Source organism: Heliangelus exortis, chromosome 8 (genome assembly GCF_036169615.1).
Source record: "Heliangelus exortis chromosome 8, bHelExo1.hap1, whole genome shotgun sequence".
NCBI lineage: Eukaryota > Metazoa > Chordata > Aves > Apodiformes > Trochilidae > Heliangelus > Heliangelus exortis.
The window spans coordinates 28,942,077-28,962,270 of record NC_092429.1 but is presented as its reverse complement, the minus strand read 5'-3'; the positions used below and the strand labels follow the sequence as shown (position 1 = coordinate 28,962,270).

The 20,194-nt window shown below is 41.8% G+C and overlaps 1 protein-coding gene across 1 annotated transcript in view; it reads left to right on the top strand.

Moving 5' to 3' along the window:
- Positions 1-20,194, top strand: part of RGL1 (ral guanine nucleotide dissociation stimulator like 1) — a 60,150-nt gene that overhangs the window by 17,589 nt on the left and 22,367 nt on the right. Inside the window, exons 4-6 of the mRNA XM_071751363.1 lie at positions 8,870-8,947; positions 16,218-16,402; positions 19,562-19,686. Of these exons, the coding sequence (XP_071607464.1) occupies positions 8,870-8,947; positions 16,218-16,402; positions 19,562-19,686 (388 nt within the window). The remainder of the gene's footprint in view (positions 1-8,869; positions 8,948-16,217; positions 16,403-19,561; positions 19,687-20,194) is intronic.

The following is a 20,194-nucleotide window of genomic DNA, read 5'->3' as shown; positions in this document are numbered from 1 at the left end:
ACAAAGTCATACCTAGAATAGATTCCTATGTTTTGCTGGATATGGGTATTTTCAGACCTAACTCTCTTGTTTGGAGGCTGCTAATTTGATTGTACAATCAAAGCAAAGAACTCACTATCCCCTTCTAGTACTTCATGTGAATAAGGAGCTGTACATTTTTGCAGACAGCACAAGAACCTCTTAATGTTATAAGAAAAACTTTTATGGTAAGACTGCTCCATCCTGTCTGCTCTATCTGTATAACTGCTTAGAACAGTTACTTACCCACTTAGTTTTCTCACCCTAAATTCTAGCAGACATGACTGGGTCAGAGGTGATCTTATTTTGGGAGTATCCTATTTATTGCACATTCAACATCAGGTGATGTACAGAAGCAGTTATTTTGGCATCTAGTAATCAGAACAGAGGAATAATGTAAGAACAACTAGGTTTTAATTTTGGCTCTTTCAGCAGGTAGATAAGGAACAAAGCAGAGATAACTGTTCTTTTGTATTTGAAAAAGAGTATAATACTGCTTGCTTTGTTGTTATGTTATGTTATGTTATGTTATGTTATGTTATGTTATGTTATGTTGTATGTTATGTTATGTTAATAACAAGGCTGAAATACCTGGCTGCCTGGCCTGCTGTGATTGTTATAATAGCTGTGGTTGCTGAAGTACAGTAACTTCACAGCCAGGTAGGAAGTCAAGTGAGGAAAGAGAAGCCATCCTGGGGAGCAAACCATATGGCTACATTTATTACTGTGAGCTTTCTGTCTCTCAGTCCATACCAATTCTGATGTGGAACATGAGGAGCAGTAAAAATTGACAGTGCATATATACAAGAATATAAAAATACTGAGGAATTCCTTTGTTTGAATGGGTGATTCTATGCCCTCAGTTTTAGATTATATGTTTTGGACATATGTATATTGGAAGACTAAAATATGAAAGGACATCGAGTTTCTGTAGGTTGTAGTAACTTCAAAGAGCTGATTTGCCAAGTGACACTAAGGCTGTGGATGTGCTCTACCTGGACTTCAGCAAGGCCTTTGACACCGTCTCCCACAGGATTCTCCTGAAAAAGCTGTCAGGCCACAGCTTGGACAGGGGCATCTGTGCTGGGTTAGGAACTGGCTGGAGGGCCGGGCCCAGAGAGTGGTGCTGAACGGGGCTGCATCAAAATGGCGGCCGTGGTGTCCCCCAGGGATCAGTGTTGGGCCCAGTGCTGTTCAATATCTTTAGTGATGATTGAGATGAGGGGATTGAGTCCATCATCAGCAAATTTGCAGGTGACACTAAGCTGGGGGGAGTGTGGATCAGCTGGAAGGCAGGAGGGCTCTGCAGAGGGACCTGGACAGACTGGAGAGTTGGGCTGATCCCAACGGGATGAGGTTCAACATTCCAAGTGCCGGGTCCTGCACTTTGGCCACAAGAACCCCATGGGGAGCTCCAGGCTGGGCACAGAGTGGCAGAAAGGGAGCTGGGAGTCTGGATTGCCAGGAAGGTGAAGAGGAGGCAGCAGTGTGCCCAGGTGGCCAAGAAGGCCAATGGCATCCTGGGCTGGCTCAGGAAGAGCGTGGCCAGCAGGTCCAGGGAAGGGATTCTGCCCCTGTGCTCAGCCCTGGGGAGGCCACAGCTTGAGTCCTGTGTCCAGTTCTGGGCCCCTCAGCTCAGGAAGGAGATTGAGGTGCTGGAGCAGGTCCAAAGGAGGCAACTGGGCTGGGGAAGGGACTGGAGCACAGATCCTATGAGGAGAGGCTGAGGGAGCTGGGGGTGTTGAGGCTGGAGAAGAGGAGGCTCAGGGGAGACCTCATCACTCTCTCCAACTCCCTGAAAGGAGGTTGGAGCCAGGGGGGGGTTGGGCTCTTTTCCCAGGCAACTCTCAGCAAGACAAGAGGGCACAAGAGGTCTCAAGTTGTGCCAGGGGAGGTTTAGGTTGGACATGAGAAAGAATTTCTTTCTGGAGAGGGTGATCAGACACTGGAATGGGCTGCCCAGGGAAGGGGTGGATTCTCCATCCCTGGAGATATTTCAAAAGAGCCTGGATGTGGCACTCAGTGCCATGGGCTGGGAACTGCAGTGGGAGTGGATCAAGGGTTGGACTTGATGAGCTCTGAGGTCCCTTCCAACCCAACCAATTCTATGATTCTATGAGAATAGCCAAAGAATTTGGCTACAAATTTACAGCAGAAACCAATGGTGGTGTGCATATACATTGTCACTTTCAGCCAGTAGTGCTTCATGTCTATGATTTATTCTGCTTTTTTAAAAATACATTATTAACAGAAGAAGCTGAAATAAATAAAATAGTGGCCTTTGCAAGGATACGTTGCCTAACTGCTCTTTCAGGGCTTTTGTGCACTACTTGATGTGTGTCTGGGGAAATTTCCTTCCTGTAATCAATGAAACTTGTGAGTAGATCAAATACTGTGGATCAGTTGGTCAAAGGTAGCTCTAGACTAAATGGTACAGACCTTGCTTTTCAATTAAAGGCTGTTAAGTTGTCACACAGGACATCATATTTTGTCTTCAAGTCCATTCATATATGCTGTTTAAATCCCAAGAGAGCATCTTTGTGTGTCCCACCTGTTCAACATAGTTTTGGGTTTTTTTCTGGTTTGCACACTTATTTCTCTCTTACTAAGGTACTTCAGTCATGCAAATAAATGTCCCACTTGAGACTGTGGTCCACTGAAACAACACTCAGGTAGCTTTGTTCTGCTTCTGATTGTTTTGTGGTTGGCAGGCAAGATGTTCAGACCCTGTTAGGCTGAAAAGTCTTTTGGGAATCTTGCTTTTGCACTGAAGTTTGTAGAACTCTAGATTATCTAGATAGATAATGGTTATCCTCTAGATAACCATTCTCTTTTCTTCCCATGTTTTCCTCTAGCAAAAAGAATCATAGCATCCTAAAACCAGAAATATACCAAATTAGTGAAACATGGGAATTGTAAAATCAGATCTAGAATTTGAGAGGGGGGAAGAACTCAACGTCTTAATTAAGTTTATCATCATTGGCTTTGGTTTCTACTGCTGTTTGTTTTTTTTTTCATGTAGGCTTTTTTTTTTAATTGTAGGCTTTTAAAACAGCTTGAAGGAAGAGTTACTAATTCTCTGAGAATCCTTGGTCATGAGACATCTAAACTTTTGGGGCTCCTATGAAAATGCCAGCTGTGTGCAGTAAACATTTCTGTAAATAGTGTAGCTGGTGCTGTTTAGCTCAGTTCAGGCTGCAATTAAGTTCTTAATATTTTCATAGCTGGGAATTACATCTGTAATATTGCAATTGTATTGCACCACAAAAGGGGTGGTAAGCCCTATGGAGTTTTCTTACATTTTCTTATAAGTGTGTCAGAGAGAAACCCAGCCTTGACTGGAAAATTAATCATGCTCAGCTTTGAAATGTGTGTATAAACATTTATAATGGATTTCATTTGAACATTCAAGCAGCACTGAACAGGAAAATAGGTGTCCTCTTCTAAAGAGGATGTGCTTGTAATTCACTGCAGGATCTTTGACTTGTGCACTGCTGGGTCCTTGTGGTCTTGAAGAGATGAAGCCCTGCTTTAAGTGGTTAGATGAGGGCAGGAAGGCATAATAAGGGAAGTTCAGGCACTGCCATTTTCTACAAATAATCCTGCATGATATTTTCAGCAGTGTCTCAAGTGAGTTTGAGTTGTAGGGCTGTTCTGAGCAGGGGCATACATGAAGCTGGCCCTGCCAACCTCCTGATGCTGCTTTAAAGTGTCAGAAGAGGACAAGAAAGCCCAAGGAGAAAGCCTCCTGAATAAAGCTATAGCTTTATTCAGCATGACTGTAGATAAGGGTAGCAGCAAACAATCATTGAAGCTTAAAGAACATTTTTAAAATAAGTACCAAGGCCTCATATTTGTTCTGAAACGGTTTGTTTTATTTTCAGGGAATACTGTTTAATTTAATTGTATTGATTTTTTTTTCTTTTCTGAGCTCAATTCTTTTCTTACTGACTTGGGTACCTCTCAGAGGGAGTTACAGCATCTCCTTCAGAGAAAGGGCATGTAGGCTGCCTGACTTTATCAACAATATCCCCAGCCTTTTATAATAAATGAGAGAATCCACAGTAAATCCTAGGTTACCACTTCCTTCCCCTCTCACAAATCTTAGGATTGTAGAGCTTAAGAATCCATGGGTGTTTCTCTTAGCTTTTCTGATATGAATAATCTAGAATTTTGTGGCTTGGGACAAAATATAGATGAAATTCAAGCTATAGAAGTTGATTTATGCAGCTGTGAAATACAGACTTGTGAAGAAAAGCAGATGTTATAAGGAAAAATAGAAAAAGAAATGGATAGTAATTGAATCTAAGCAGCTTAATTTTCATCTCTACATTAGTGTGGAATAAATAGCAAAGAGCCTGCATTTTTGCAACTTTCATGTTTGTGGTATTTGTTAATAACAGTGCAGAGACTAAAGGGGGTGTCAGCACATAATTTGTGTTTTGGGAGTACTTGTATTTTGTTTTCCAGTGGAGTAAAAGAGTAATGAAAAGGGCAATCTCTTAAAAAGGCAGGAAAGATTTTGGCATCAGTTGTCAGCTTTGGTTTCACGTGAAGAGTTTGAAGCCTGTTTCTTGGTTTTGGTGACAGGGCAGGATTGTGGTTAGGGGAAAAATCATGATTTCTTCAGCATTAACTTGAGCTTAGGACATGAAACATTTATTCTGTAAAAAAAGTTTTGGTTTGTTTTTGGCTTGGTTGGGGTTTGGTTTTTTTTAGGTTTTTTCCCCTCTATACTTCCAATTAAGCTTTTGCTTTTTATTGAGTTTGAGACTATTTGTTCTTTTGGTTGGGTTCAGTCCTTTATAAGGTTTTCCTTCAGCATAGAGTAGAAGTCAAACTAATAAAAAACTTAGGCACAAGCTGATATGTTGAAAAGTTAGGGGGATGACATATTTTCAAAGCTATTTAAGTGTAATTGGACATCCACATCCCTTTAAGCATTCATGGAAGATGGCTGTTACATCTCAGTGTAACAGCCAACTCTGAAAACCTGCCAAGTCTTTAGTGTTAAATGTACTGATATTTTCTCTTTGTTTGGTAGGAGTGGGTAGGGAGATTTAAAAGAAAAAAAAAAATTTTTTTTTAGTGTGAAAACTCTGGATGGCAATTCCTGGAGAAGCAATGAGATCAGCTCCCCCTGCCCCCAGGTGTGTGAGGATGCAGCATGATGTTCCACAGAGATCCTTTGGTATCCCCAGTGCCTCTGGGTGTGCTGTGGAATTAATCACTCACCAGTGTGAGGGAAGCTTAGATGAGCCCCTCACATGTGTTTTATTTTGCCATGGTAATTGTGTTCCTTGCAGTGGTGCTTAAAAAAGCAGGGCCAGGCTGTACTTGGCACAGTCACATATGAATCAGCAATGAGTCCCTGTCTCAAGGAGTTTGGAGAGAAGGAAATGGATACTGTTTGAAGGGAGAGACAGAGCTGGATAATGCCAAAAAACAACAAATCAGTTTTACATTTTCAGCTCATTCCTTCTGCTGGGAGACAGCTTGATATTGGGTACATGGAGAAAAAATAAAGGCAGAGAGGGGACATTGAAGGGACAGGTCCTTCATAGCTGTCTGTGCTTTAAAGACAGCAGATTTATTTAGTTGTTGCTGTAGCATCTATTCTTGCTTCTCTTGTTTTCCTGTTCACCAGGTGGTTTGTTTACTCCACTAAAGAACAAACTTCATTCCCATGCTGTAATGTGTGTCTGACTCAAAACACCTTTCAGTTCTTGTTGAGTGGCTGTGCTTCCAGTCTCTTGCTTTTATGCTCGTAAGCCTCACTTAGGTTATTTGCTTGGGGCTTTGCAGAGAACTGCCTTTTTTAATTATTTCTGAATGATTCATGGAGTATTTTCCTCCCTCTTAACAGAGATGCAGTGATACATTTTCTACTCTAATATTTCAGTATTTAAACTTAAACCCACTGCATTCTGGTCCCGTTTACTTAGTTGGTCCCTTGTAGTGGATTTTAAGTTTCCAAACGCCAGGCAAGGCTGACAAGTTCTGGGGGCTACAGGATCCTTTTGTTTCCCATGTTTCTTTTTGTATGCAAAGCATTCATACAGAGCTGAGCAGTGAATGGCTCTTTGTCCCAGAGCTGGTGAGAACAGAGCAGGGGAAGTCAGATGTATCATTAACTCCTCCTAACCCGTATTTAATGACCTGTTGTTCATCTCTTGTGTTGAGAGGTAAGCTGAGCTTTACATCTGGTGATACAGCAAAGCTTGATAAACTTACTCAGTTTTGCCAGCTCTTTATTACTGTTTTATATTATAATAATCAAGGTGGGTCTCTCTGGTGGGATTTAAATGCAAGTGCCTAAAGTGCTGCAAATACATGTTTGGATTTCATACAAGACAAGAACAACAACACTGAATCATCTCAGTACATTTTGTTCTATCCATTTGAAAAATGGATATGAAAATGGAATTGTTACAAAAAACCAGAAGCTTTCTTTGCATGTTCCTCCCAGCAGGGGGAAAAATGTCTTCTGTCTGTTGGCTAGGACATAATTTGACCTAGCAGTTAACTGATAAGAGTTAAATCCAGTAAGAACAGGTTCAACTTCACACTTCAGCTCAGCAAAGTGGTGGAAGGATTCTTCTTCAGGCTCTTCAGATGTATTCCATCCTTGCAGTAAAGCAGTGGGAAGTCTATCAAATATTTAATTGCCTTCACTTTGAATTGTAAACACTGATAATGAGCATTTATGGTGTGACTGAAAAATGAGAGAGGCCTGGTAGGGTTAGGTGGTGAATTCAGGCACAGCCAAGTGTCAGAAGGAAGGTATCTAGTAAATTTTACAGCTTTGGCAGTGCTGATCCCTATAGAGGGAGCATGGACAGGATGTGAAATTGCTGAGAGAAATTGGAGAATAGAGGAGGAAGCATGAAGGCCACTGATGAGCCACAAAATTTCAGAATAAGATTAATATTCTTGTGCCAAGCACTCTGAGGGTGCTCCTGCTGGAATGTGACCAGTAAGGGACTGAGGTGTTATTCAGTGTGTTTAGAAGTGCATTCTTACCTCAGTGTCACCTTAGCCATGCATAGTTTTCTTTCCATGTTCAGATTAGCTCTGTGAAATCACAAGAGCAGAATGGGTTATCTTGTACATACCTCAGTCTCTAAGGACCCTTTCTGTTTGAAGAAGCCCTTAAAACAAGAAGTACTATAATACTTCTGCTGTTTTACAGGACCAGTAGGATTGTTTCAGGATGACTGAGAAGGATTTGAGCCCTTTAAAACATGTTTGCAGTTTTTTATGCATTTGTTAAGCCTTTTAATATTTTTTTTTTCTTTTCTGGGCAGGAAAAATGCTGAGATTCCTGAATTCTTCATCACTTACGTGGGAAGTCAGGATGAATGACAGTGTGTTGGTCAGACTAACTTACTAGGGTCAAGCAGTCATGATTTTGCTCTGAGCTTGACACAAATGTGCCCTAACAACTGGAGCAAATAATTTTTTGTTTTGTCTACCTGCAGTGTAATTGGAGGTGCAAGATCTGTATTTAAATGAGCATTTTCAGATAATGTAAGTGGTCTTAGGGCAGTACTCCCAAGGCTAAGTGAACCCAAGCTGATGTCCCTAGGACACTGGCTGTTCTGCCTTTATCAGAGGGATGACTTGTTTGCATTTAGGAGTTTGGATTTATTTTGCAGTATGTACATGAACCCTCATCACTCTGTCTCAGCTTCCCCACCCACAGTGGAGTTGTTCAGTGCTAAGCCCTTGTCAATAAAGTTGTTGAAAATGAAGTTATTCTTTTAAAGTGTTGTGGAATTCTGAGGTTGTGAGAAATGGTAGGGCAGAATATCATTATGAAAGTAGTGGATGGTGCTGCTCAAACATTTTCTTTACAGTCAAGCAGATCTGCTGGTGAGAGTGAGCTTGCATTCAGTTGATTTTCTGTACACCAATTGATTTTCTGTACAGGTCTGTGATCCTTACATACAAAGCTTTAGAGTAGCATAAAGCTTCCACCTCTTATTTTTATCCTATGAAACATTTTGGATGTATTTTTTTATTGTTCTGACATGAACCTTCTGGACAAAAACTGACAGCCCATTCTGTTTTCTCTATCTGATGCTCTTGGGATGTTGTAGTGCAGACATTTAAAGATGCACTTGTTCCAGCTAAATGCCATTAATTGCAGGTGCCTCACAACTACTCCAGCAAAACCTAGCTTGCCTTATTCTGTACTGTCATTGGCTGCCTTCATGAAAGGATCCAGCAGATATATTTATATATATCTGAAATAATAAGCACTCCTTCTGGGAATGAGGCCATAATCCTGCTGCCTGTGTAGGTGAGAGATTTTCCTTTGCACTGGTGGAGTTGTGCCCATGGTTTCTTCTTTTCCAGTGCCACTTTCCCATCACTATGAACCATTCCCACTCCTGGCAGCTGTGTCAGTTTTGGCACAAGTAGGCACTTGCCACCTAGTGAAATCAGAGTTGGAGGAATGGCAGGTACTAGAGAAACAGAAGCTGTATTGGAAAAAGTGCTTTACAGCCTCATTGCACACTGGAATGTTGCTCTGGGGAAGGATGGAGTGAAAACAGGCAGTAAAAGCTGGAGCTGTGAGCTAAGAAACTGTTTTGGTTGATTCTTGTTGTGTGCAGGTTGTTTAATATAAGCTAACAAACTAAGGTGGAAAATACTAGCTCTTTTTTGTAGTAATGAAGTAATATTCAAGCTCCTTAATTTCACCCAATGTTAGATTCCATATTTGTATTCTGAGCTAGAATCACTTTCTAGTTGTTTGTGATAATTGTACATTCATTATGCTATTATTCTTATATTTTATTAGTATTCAGCAGAGGTTCCTCTAACCAACCTTCTCCTTTTTCAGGTATGGAAACCTCGAGACCTTAACCTGTGGCACAGTTGAAAACCAGAATTCCTCTGAATCCAAAGCAGTACTCAGGATGTAAGTGTGGTTTTGTACTGTACAGCAAGTCAGGGTTTGGTTCTGGGAGAGGAGTTGAGCAGTGTTGTTGTTTCCTCTGCAAATCCACAGCACTGATAGCTTGCTTAGACATCAAGCAAAAAGATGAAAATATCAACTCTTGTAATATAATATAAAGAGATCTTTCTGTCAGGGAGATTGTCTCAGAATTAAACATAAGATGAACACATCTAGGCCAAAATTTTGTTGATTACTTAAATTATATTTTGTTGCTTTTGTTGATTGGGGTTTTTATTATTATCATATTTTTCCTTAAAACTGTGATCAGTAAAACACTGAACAAAATTACTCTAATTTTGTTCAAACAAAACAACCTCAGAGTTGGACCTCAGAGTTCAGAGTAAGCTCTGAATGTTGTTGAAGGTATTATGAGCTTAAAAAACCCTAAAATCATGACTTTTTTTTTTTAGTACTTAAGTTTTCATGTTCAGTACCCTTCTTCCCACAATTCTTCCTACTTTCAGCCATTCAGAAAGTTCATGATAGCAAGTAACAGGAGCATAAAGTTCAGAAAAGGCCAGTTAATCCAGTTAAACATCTGAGTTAGATGGACTTCAGCCTGTGTTTCCAGGACTATGATTCCATGCCCCTTGTCTGATAAGAGTTGTAATGAATAACTTACTTGACCCTCTGTCTCTTCCTGTAAGTTTGTTTTTGTTTTTTGCTTTTCCTTGTGCCACATAAACAAGATTCTCAGTTCTACATATTTTTGGGTTGAGGTGTGACACTCATCTTGTCATCTTAGTTAGGTCATTGTTGTTTTTGGAGTTCTCTGTGTCCACTGCATGACTTTTAGCTTGGGACTTGTGTTGACAGTCAGAAAGAAAAGAGTAGACTTAACACACCAAGTCATGCAACAGTTCAGAATAAAACCATTCATACATTAAACACATACAAATTATAAGCATGATCAGCCACATTAGGAATTAAAGAGAGGTCCTTATGCTAAGACACATTAAATGAGAATTTGTATTATAATTCAATCAGTTTTGGTTTTAAGTGAGGTTGTATAGCTCAAATGTGTGGTTTAGCACACCTGAAAAATAGCAAATAAGGAAAGAAAGTAGAGCAAAAAGAAATAAAGTACTTTCTTTTGATTAATCTAATAAGAGAACTCTACACACACTCCCAGACAGGAGCCATGGGAAATGTGAATGACACAATTATATCCAAGAGATCTAAACCACTTCAGATATTGTGGAAAGGGGGTCAGCAATCCAAGCAACTAATGCTGTTTGGGGAGGTCAATCCTCCTGACATGGTGTGTGTTGCCTACAAGATAGTTGGGAACAATGCTCTTGGTGATCTGATCTTATTGCTCTGATCTTTATTCAGAGTGGGTGAGTTCCTCTGTTAACTTTTAACTGACTGGTAAGAGGTTGTTTTCTATGCAGAATGATCTCTGAGCTCAGCTGTGCCCTATTTCCATGCCAACACTGAAAGATGGTGTTTATTTTGATTTCTGGGCATTTGATTTCTGATTCCCTGGGGGCAGACAGCTAATCCCCAAACCACCAACTGGGTGTATTTAGAGGTGATGTATTAAAGGAGCAAAATGCCTTTTTCCCAGGATTTAAAACATTAAAGACATGCCTCAAGCTGCTTGAGGACAGAGAAATAACTTGATTTTATGCCTCACAGTATAAAATACTGTATCTGCTTGTATGTGTGGCAATGCTGAGGCCATGGCTGGGTGCACAGGACCTGGAGAGCTGATGCAGCACATCACCTCTCATGGAGAAAAGGTGCATGCATAAAAACAAGCTTTAAAAATCTCTGTCAGTGAAGTTCCCAGAAGTCAGCACACACAGAAAAATGTCCAGACTGGCAGTCCAGGCTTCCTGCAATGTTTGCATTCAGGGAAGACCAGTTTAATGTGAGCTGCTTCTGGATACTTTAAACCTTACTCAAAAACAGAGTAGTATGAGCCTGAAGTTACCTGCAGGAGAGGTTTTCCAGGAGGCAGACAGTGTTGCCATATTTGGCCATGGACTTGGACCAGGATTTTTTGTTTGTTTTCTTTGCAGAAGTCTTAACTTTGTGTTTTCTTCAGAGACACCCTGTGGGCATGCTGGTAAATATAAAAGGGAGAGAAAAAAGTGTGCTGTCTCCCCTTTATTATAGAAGTTGTTGTTGTTGTTTATATTATTTTATTGTATTATTATATATTGTTATTTATTGTTATACAAGTTTATTGTTCACAAGTTACTTATAGAAATAACTTGTGCTTGTAGCTACTAAGAGACTCCTCAGCCAGGGCAAAGGCAAAGGAAGTGCTGTGCCCTAAACAGTGAGCCATGTTCAGATCCATTTATTTACATCTCTCCTGATGAAACCAAGGAAAGTTTAGGAGCTTTTATAAATCCCCATTCAGTTTATACCTCTAAGAGAAACAGAATTTCTAAAGAGCAGAGGAACTGGGAAACTGGTCTCCTGTTTGCAGTATGAACTTTTTTTTTTGTGTCTACATTGTATACTTGCATCCTTCCTCACTGCTGTAAAACTAAAAAAAAAAAAAGATTCTTACACGAGTTGGACCAGCTGAAAGAAAAGCAGAAAGTTTATGTAGTACAAAAAGTAATGTAGCTTTAAGCCCTCAAATTCTCCTTTTCTGTAGTCACAAGCACTGCTATGGCTGAGTCCTGAGGACTTAAATCTGAAATAACAGTGAAAGTCCTCTGAAGGACTTTTGGAGTATGAGTTTGTGGTTTCCTTCTGCTACTGTCTTTGGTTTGCTGGTTGGGAGTAGGTTGGTGATGCTCTTCCTCAGATGAATGACAGGCCACAGAAATGAATCAAGATGCTGGGGGCTTTTTTTGTTGTCTTCAGTGTCAGCTCATAGTTGCATCTGCTTTATTATCAACATGTGGCATCTATTTGTGTGTCAAACTTGGAGTGTAGAATCATTGGAAACAACAGATAAAGCAGCAGGAAGCTTAGCTGAAATCTCCTCATTTCATTCCACAGCAATTGGGTAAAACATAGAATCCTAGAATCCTAGGGGTTGGAAGGGACCTGGAAAGATCATCTAGTCCAACCCCCCCTGCCAGAGCAGGGCCCCCTAGAGTACATCGCCTAGGAACGTGTACAGGTGGGGTTTGAATGTCTCCAGTGAAGGAGACTCCACAACCCCCCTGGGCAGCCTGTTCCAGGGCTCCGTCACCCTTACAGTAAAAAAATTTTTTCTGATATTCAACTTGAACCTCCTGTGCTCCAATTTACACCCATTACCCCTTGTCCTATCACTGGTCACCACTGAGAAAAGCCTAACTCCATCTCCCTGACACTCACCCCTTACATATTTGAAAACATTGATGAGGTCACCCCTCAGTCTCCTTTTCTCCAAACTAAAGAGACCCAGCTCCCTCAGCCTTTCCTCATAAGGGAGATGTTCCACTCCCTTAATCATCTCAGTAGCTCTGCGCTGGACTCTTTCAAGCACTTCCCTGTCCTTCTTGAACTGAGGGGCCCAGAACTGGACACAATACTCCAGGTGTGGCCTCACCAATGCAGAATAGAGGGGGAGGAGAACCTCTCTTGACCTACTAACCACACCCTTTCTAATGCACCCCAGGATGCCATTGGCCTTCTTGGCCACAAGGGCACATTGCTGGCTCATGGGCATCTTCTTGTCTACCAGGACCCCCAGGTCTCTTTCACCTACACTGCTCTCCAGCAGCTCAGCCCCCAACCTATACTGGGACATCGTGTTGTTCTTCCCCAAATGCAAAACTCTACACTTCCCCTTGTTGAATTTCATCATGTTTCTCCCTGCCCAACTCTCCAGCCTGTCTAAGTCTCTCTGAATGGCAGCACAGCCTTCTGGTGTGTCAGCCACTCCTCCCAGCTTAGTGTCATCAGCAAACTTGCTGAGGGTACATTCTATACCCTCATCCAAGTCGTTGATAAATATATTGAACAACACCGGTCCCAGTACCGACCCCTGAGGGACTCCACTGGTCACACACCTCCAACCAGATTCTGCCCCATTGACTACAACTCTCTGACTCCTTCCTTTCAACCAGTTCCTGATCCACCTCACTACCTGATCACCAAAACAGTTTAAATAAAGAAAATTAAGAAACTATTGAGTTCCCACATAAACCTCTTGCATGTTTACCCCTCTTCTTCTGTGTTAAAATAGCAAGTAGTAAAACCTTCAGTGTAATAGTACAGCATTTGAAGTTTCTCTAAGTGATAAACACAGTCCCATGGCTTCTTGTGCCTTGAGACCTTCCTGCCAGAAACCTTGTCTTTTGTTTCCTGCTGAAGTTAGGAGCCCTGCTGGAAAACAGTGTGCAGAATCCTGCAGGAATAAAAGTAGTCCTGAAACATTGGACTCCAGGGAAACAGAAACCAAAGGAAAAAGGAAAGGAAGGAAAATTGGCTGGAAGGTTTCCGATGTCTGGGAAATCCATGGTGGGAAGCAGTTAAGATGCAACTGGGAGAGCAACTCATTCCAGTAAAGGCTGTGAAGTTAAAACAACAGCAGAGACCAATGTGGTTACATGAGAAGTGGAGTCAAACACAGGGCAGGGTAAGGGAAGAGTGTGAGAGTTATGAAAATGATCTGGACCAAGCAAAAAAAGAATAATTAGAAGAGCAAAGAGGAAGAATTACTGGCATCTCAGTTAAAACAAAGAACAGCTAGCAGAGCTCTTCCCTTAGTGGTTTTCCACACATCCCAGTGAAAGCCCCCCATATGCTGTTTAGTTCTGAAGTCAAAAGAGGAGCAGATCATTTGCTGGAAGTCATCAGCACATTTTTTATAAGCAGATGGGGTGTGAGAAACTACCCTTACATCAACCTTTGGTTCAAAGCTGAGATTTAACTGCCCATGTTGTTATTTAACAGGCAAAACAGAGAAAATCCAACTGATTTAATTTAACCTGTGTGAGAAAGCCTGGAAGTTATTGTATGGGAAGAGGAGAAGAGGGACTAGCACTCTGTAAAGATAATTTAATTGATGGTCTTCAGTAGGTGTTTGGCAAATTAAAGATAATTTGGTGCATGTTCCTGTGTGATTTCATCAGAAATCAGTCATTTAATCTCCTTTTGCAACTGAGGCTCTCCTTTTTTCTCTTTAATTGTGAAGATTCCCTTCTACTCATTCTTCAGAAAGAACTGTGGTGGGGAAGAAAACAGTGCTTTTGCCTTTTTGGCAAGAAATGTTTTCTTTAATTCCTATGCAGACCTCTTCAGGCCCAGTGTTATATCTGGCTTCTTAGTTGAGAAAAGGCTGTGCAGAATATCCATGTAACCAATGGAATCATTTGTGGCTCTGTGACCTGAGAGCTTCAATCTCCACCTCTTTGGTAGCAGAGATGTGAGAGTTGGAGCTGCCACAGCCTCAGCATGATTCCTGGTAGCTCATGGGCAAACGTGAGTGGATGAATAGCTCTCTGTTCCCAGTTTGTAAATGACAGAATCAGGTGTGCTTCTTTCACCTAACATTAGATAGATTTTGCAGACTGAAACTTTGCAAGGTGGGCTTCAAGCAAAATTGGTATGGAAATAATGAGAGGGCTTTCTGGTACTTGTGGAACTGGAAAGCACTGCTGGCCAGAGCCCAGAGTCTGTGGGTGGCATGACAGGAGTTAGACATCAAGAAGCTTTTTCTTACAGACAGGAAAGGAAGAATTTATAGCTCAGAATCCATCCCTGAAAAATGCAGCCTGTGATGTTTTGTTCCTGTCTGAGCTCTGGGTCTGTCAAGTGCAGGGAGTTCCTTCTCAAGGGCAGGAAATGTAAAGCTGCTGCAAGATATGGGCAATTCTCCAGCCTGTTTTCAGCAAGCTGCCCTCCTCACACACCCATTAACCCCTCAGGTGACAGGAGGTTACCAAGGTTCCATGTACCTTTTTTCTTTTTCCTCTTTTCCCTCTTCACTGAAATGATTTTGCTGGCAAAAATCAGTGACTGTAAAGGCTGTGAACTCTTTGCCCTGCTCTGGAGAGGCTGGATCTGTCTTAAAATCTGCTTAATCTTCAACTTCTGAGAAGTTCTGAGTGGACTAAACTATCCTGACCCTTTCTTAACTAATGTTTTAGGTTTTAAATACCACTCTCAGATACTGTTGTGGTTTCCCTGCCTGCAGAACAAACGTGTCAGGATTCTTACACAGTTCTGATTTGAAACTTTTCTGGATTTACTTTGGAGTTCCTTGTTGTTGAGATTTCACTTGTGGGAGTGCAAATCAGGAGCAACCCTGCTGAAGGCCCTGGCGAAATCTGAGTGGTATCTTAATAATACTGATTCTGTGCATGAAAAAAACAAATAAAATTCCTTGCTCAAGAAAGTCTTCACACTGCCTTCACGTGGGATAGGAAGGGACCTGGACAGACTGGAGAGATGGGCTGATCCCAACGGGATGAGGTTCAACATTCCAAGTGCCGGGTCCTGCACTTTGGCCACAACAACCCCATGGGGAGCTCCAGGCTGGGCACAGAGTGGCAGAAAGGGAGCTGGGAGTCTGGATTGCCAGGAAGCTGAAGAGGAGGCAGCAGTGTGCCCAGGTGGCCAAGAAGGCCAATGGCATCCTGGGCTGGCTCAGGAACAGCGTGGCCAGCAGGTCCAGGGAAGGGATTCTGCCCCTGTGCTCAGCCCTGGGGAGGCCACAGCTTGAGTCCTGTGTCCAGTTCTGGGCCCCTCAGCTCAGGAAGGAGATTGAGGTGCTGGAGCAGGTCCAAAGGAGGCAACTGGGCTGGGGAAGGGACTGGAGCACAGATCCTATGAGGAGAGGCTGAGGGAGCTGGGGGTGTTGAGGCTGGAGAAGAGGAGGCTCAGGGGAGACCTCATCACTCTCTCCAACTCCCTGAAAGGAGGTTGGAGCCAGGGGGGGGTTGGGCTCTTTTCCCAGGCAACTCTCAGTAAGACAAGAGGGCACGGTCTTAAATTGTGCCGGGGGAAGTTCAGATTGGATATTAGAAAGAATTTTTTCACGGAAAGGGTGATCAGACATTGGAACGGGCTGCCTGGGGAGGTGGTGGACTCTTCGTCCCTGGAGACATTTAAAAAGCGACTCGATGTGGCACTCAGTGCCATGGGCTGGTGACTGTGGCAGTAGTTGTTCAAGGGTTGGACTCGATGATCTCTGAGGTCCCTTCCAACCCAGCCTATTCTATGATTCTATGATTCTATGAATGCCTCAGTGTTTTAGCTGTTAAATGAGATGCAGATCCAGGTGCTTGCATCAACACGTGCTGTATGTGTGCTCTGTCTTTGCTCTTAGTGCCATAGCATCAATCTTACGAGCTTGGCTTGATCAGTGCTCTGAGGATTTCAGAGAACCCCCTGACTACCCCTGTTTGCTGAAGCTGCTGCATTACCTGCAAATGAACATGCCTGGCTCTGACCTGGAGAGGAGGGCACAGAACCTCTTGGAGCAGTTCCAGAACCAAGAAGTGGAAAATGACAGTAAGTTACATTTTCCTTCTGTCTTTCTGTTCCCCCAGGCTACATGGGACCACAAAGATTTATGTGTATTTCAGGCTAGTTGACAGTATTGTGGGGCTCACCTGTTTTGGTTTTTTTATTTAAAAATCCCTTTATGAGGCTGCAGGTTCTGTATGGAATGAAATAATGGTATGGTAAGAGCTATACCTATTCACTCTGGAGTGAACTGGGAAATCTGGCACTTCCCTAATGTTTAACTGGAGATTGGTGCAGCAGCTAAGTGGTTAATTGTCATCACAATTCCCATGCCATTAAGTTAAAACACACAGCTGCTTATTAGCTGGTCATGGTTCATCCCTTCCTCCTCCCAAGAAAAGTTCAAACCATCCAAAAAGAAAAATACAGAGCTGTGACAAAATACAGCTTGAATCACAAGCCTTTTTGTCATTAAGCTTTTCTTCCCAGTTCATTATGTCAAAGGAAGTGTCTGTGGCTGTTTTTTCCTATTTGAGTGGCTGGCTGCTGGTATCCAAGGACAGAGGAAAAACTGAGGTTACTGGAGGTCACAATCTACTGAAACAATAGGGAACTGTAGTAACACAAATAATGCTGTGTGCAGTGTCAAACCTGACATGCACCCTTATCCTGGTCAGAAAGCTCCCTGGGGCATAAGCTGAAAAGTCCTAGGAACTCATGTAGTGTGTGAATGAGAACTGGAATCAGCTTCCAGTGAAGTGGTGAGAGGGAATAATTGATGTAATAAAGGAAACAACAGAAAAAACCCAAACATTTTATCCCATAAAAATCATGTCTGCCAGAGGTTCCAGAAATACCATGTCAGTGCATAACAGTGTGAAATGGCAAATTGGCTCACTAACACATACATAAAAAAAGAGTTCCTCCTTTGCTTTTTCCTCATTTAACACAGGTAGTGACCAGGATTACTGTATGTGCCTGCTGATGCCCCTTCCTGGGCTTGGTTCTGACAGGTCAAAGGAAGCTCACAAGAACTGTACTTGGGTACTTGTGTTGTTCAGTGCCAGCAGAAGTTTCCAGCAGCCCTGCTTTTGCATTTGCTTCCTCAAGTAACACTTAAAAAGATTATTTTCTGAGTTATAGATAGGTCAGTTTGAATGAAAACATTTTTCAAAATGGGGCAGAAGAGAGGAGGAGAAATCAATTAAGCTGTGGGGTCTGCAGAGAAGGGTTTTAGAGTTGTCCCTTTACCACAACTTTGTTCATTTCAGAGATTTCCTTCAAAACTCTAATTGTGTTTCCTGCAATCCAATCTTGCTGATAATTCTTATTCTAATACACATTGTGCTCTGGTTTTACAAACTGTGGTCCTAATCCTGCAGTTTGATTTGTGTAATCAAACATCCATTCTGTGCTGCTATCAGCCATGCCTGGAGATTAGATTGCAATGATTAGATACAGAAGGAATAAAACTGTTCCTGGCCTTGATTCTTTCAGCTTGAGCAACATAAAGCAAGGTAAGTCAGGGACTGCAAATTCAGAAGGGGCACATGGTTCCTCTCACTGAAGTCAAGAAGGCAGCTGGGCTTTGAGAGGGCTAAATGTGTCAGAGTGAGGTGAAAATGATGTGATACTTGAGTACAAGGAGATTCCAGCCTCTTAGGGAGCAGGGAGAAGGCTGCTGCTTACACATTTATGAAGATGAGAAAGGAGGTTTTCTTTTTTTCCTTCTCCAAATGGGGCAAAAGATGCAGGAAAAAAGGAAAGGAAAATCTTGCCTTGCACTCCAGGACCTGACTTGAAGGGCTCTGTGAGGCTTTGAGTAGGCTTGCAACTCACTGATGAGGATTTTCAGTTCAGTCAAGAGGTGAAAGGCAAATTAGGAGTTACTTCACCAAAAAGAGAGAGAAAAAAAGTGTGACTTTTGTTCAACAGAATCCTCTTTAATTATGTGCATTGTTACAAAACAGCCCCAGAAAACTGATGCTGGAACAGAGCTTTTCATTTCTCACATTTAGCTGTGTCAATAAATTGTGCAACTGGGAGGTACAAGATGGAAATCTGGTACAGCCTGTAGTTATGGCTTGGTACATCAAAATAGAAGCTGTTCACACAGATGATTAGATTTTGCTAATTAATAAAGAAAGGAATACTGAAGCATTTTGAAAAATGATAGTGAAGTACCACGTTATCTGCTCTTGTGGCTGTTATGCTTTAGTTGGAGATGAAATATTGCATAACATACCCTGGGCTGCTTGGTTTTCCAATGAACTCTCACTAAGTCAGTCCTTCTGTTGTTAGTCTTTAACAACTCATTTTTTCCCCTCCTTTCTGTTGGAGTTAGTCACCTTACAGCAAAAAGGGATTAGGAAGAGGATTTCTTTTCAGGGATTTGCTGTTTGACTTTCTCCACCGTGGGAAACAAGGGCCATGTCTTTGAGTTTTAATTTGGCTTTGTTCCTAACCTGTGGGACTCAAAAGATTATTTGGAACCATTTGTGAAATCCCTTCCTTTTGGCACTGCTGGGGGGTCCCTTGATGAGGACAGTTCTCCTCTCTCACTTCATTACTGCTTCCCACTTCAACTTAGAAGCTTTCAGCTGAATCCTGTAGGTGCTCACTGTATTCCCTTTTCTGGAAAAAACTCCCAGAGAGGGAAAGTGAGGGATGCTGGAATAAAGTCTCTTCAATATAGTCCATATAGCTCTGTGAAGGCACAAAGAGTGCTAGGAAAAATACAGTATCTCCTTTTATTTCCACACATGGGAGATGAAATCTGGTTGTAAGAGCACTCCTAATGCAATATTGTGAGGATATAAGTGCAGCCTTGTTGCTTTGCAGTTTGATTTTTTTTATTTTCAGATTATAAAATGCATGAAGACTGAAAAGTAAATTAACAAAATGCAGTGTTAATGAGGAAATTCTAGTTGTTGCTGTTGGTTTTTCTTTCAGAACTGTTAATGAGTGGGTTAAGTCATTTCTTATCTCAGAGACCCTGAACAGCACAATTCTCTCAGTTTCTTCTTCCTCCTTTTCTTTGCCAGTTTAATCTGCTCCTGATATTTCTCACTATAATATGCAGCACAGTGGGGCCTTTACATCAGGCAGGACCCTCTGGACATGCTGCTGTAGTACCTAAAGTGACATTTTAAAATAAACACCTGTTTTGGTTCATTACTAAATAGTGTTTTCCATCCTGAACAGATGGGTTCCATTACACTTCCCCCTGTAACCTAGATGATGAAGAGGAACTGGAGATCAGCAGTCCAGAAGCCTTTTCTTTTTTTCAAGAAGACCTTGTGGCAGAGCAGCTGACATACATGGATGCAGTATGTAGAGTATAGATACCAGTTGAACTGTGAGGGAAAACAGTGTTGGGCCTCTCAAATGGTTTTTGTTTGTTTGGTTGGTTGTTTTTTAAGTTATGTCAATTTAATTATGAGGCCTCTTGTTGGGACACAGAACACAGCCCTGCTTGGTTATCCAAACTTGCTTCACTCCTTGGCCTTTGTGCTTCAGTCAATCTGAAAGCTCTTTTTCAAAAAAAACCAACAAAGCAACCCAAACTGTGACTATATACTGTGTAGCCTTTTTTGCAAAGTTTAACATTTGACACCTAAGAAATAGCCTGTAAGATGTGTATAGGTTCTGTTTACTGTAGTGCTCCTATTTGGTTTGTCTGTATCAGTCTCCTTCAAAATATCACTATATAAAAAATGCTTGGTTATGCAACTGATACAAAAATGTGGCTTATTTTCCCAGTACTGTTTAGCTGACAGGTTTTTTTAGGTCATTAAGCCTATAAAGTGATTTTTTTTAAGCTAAGAGAAAACCTTT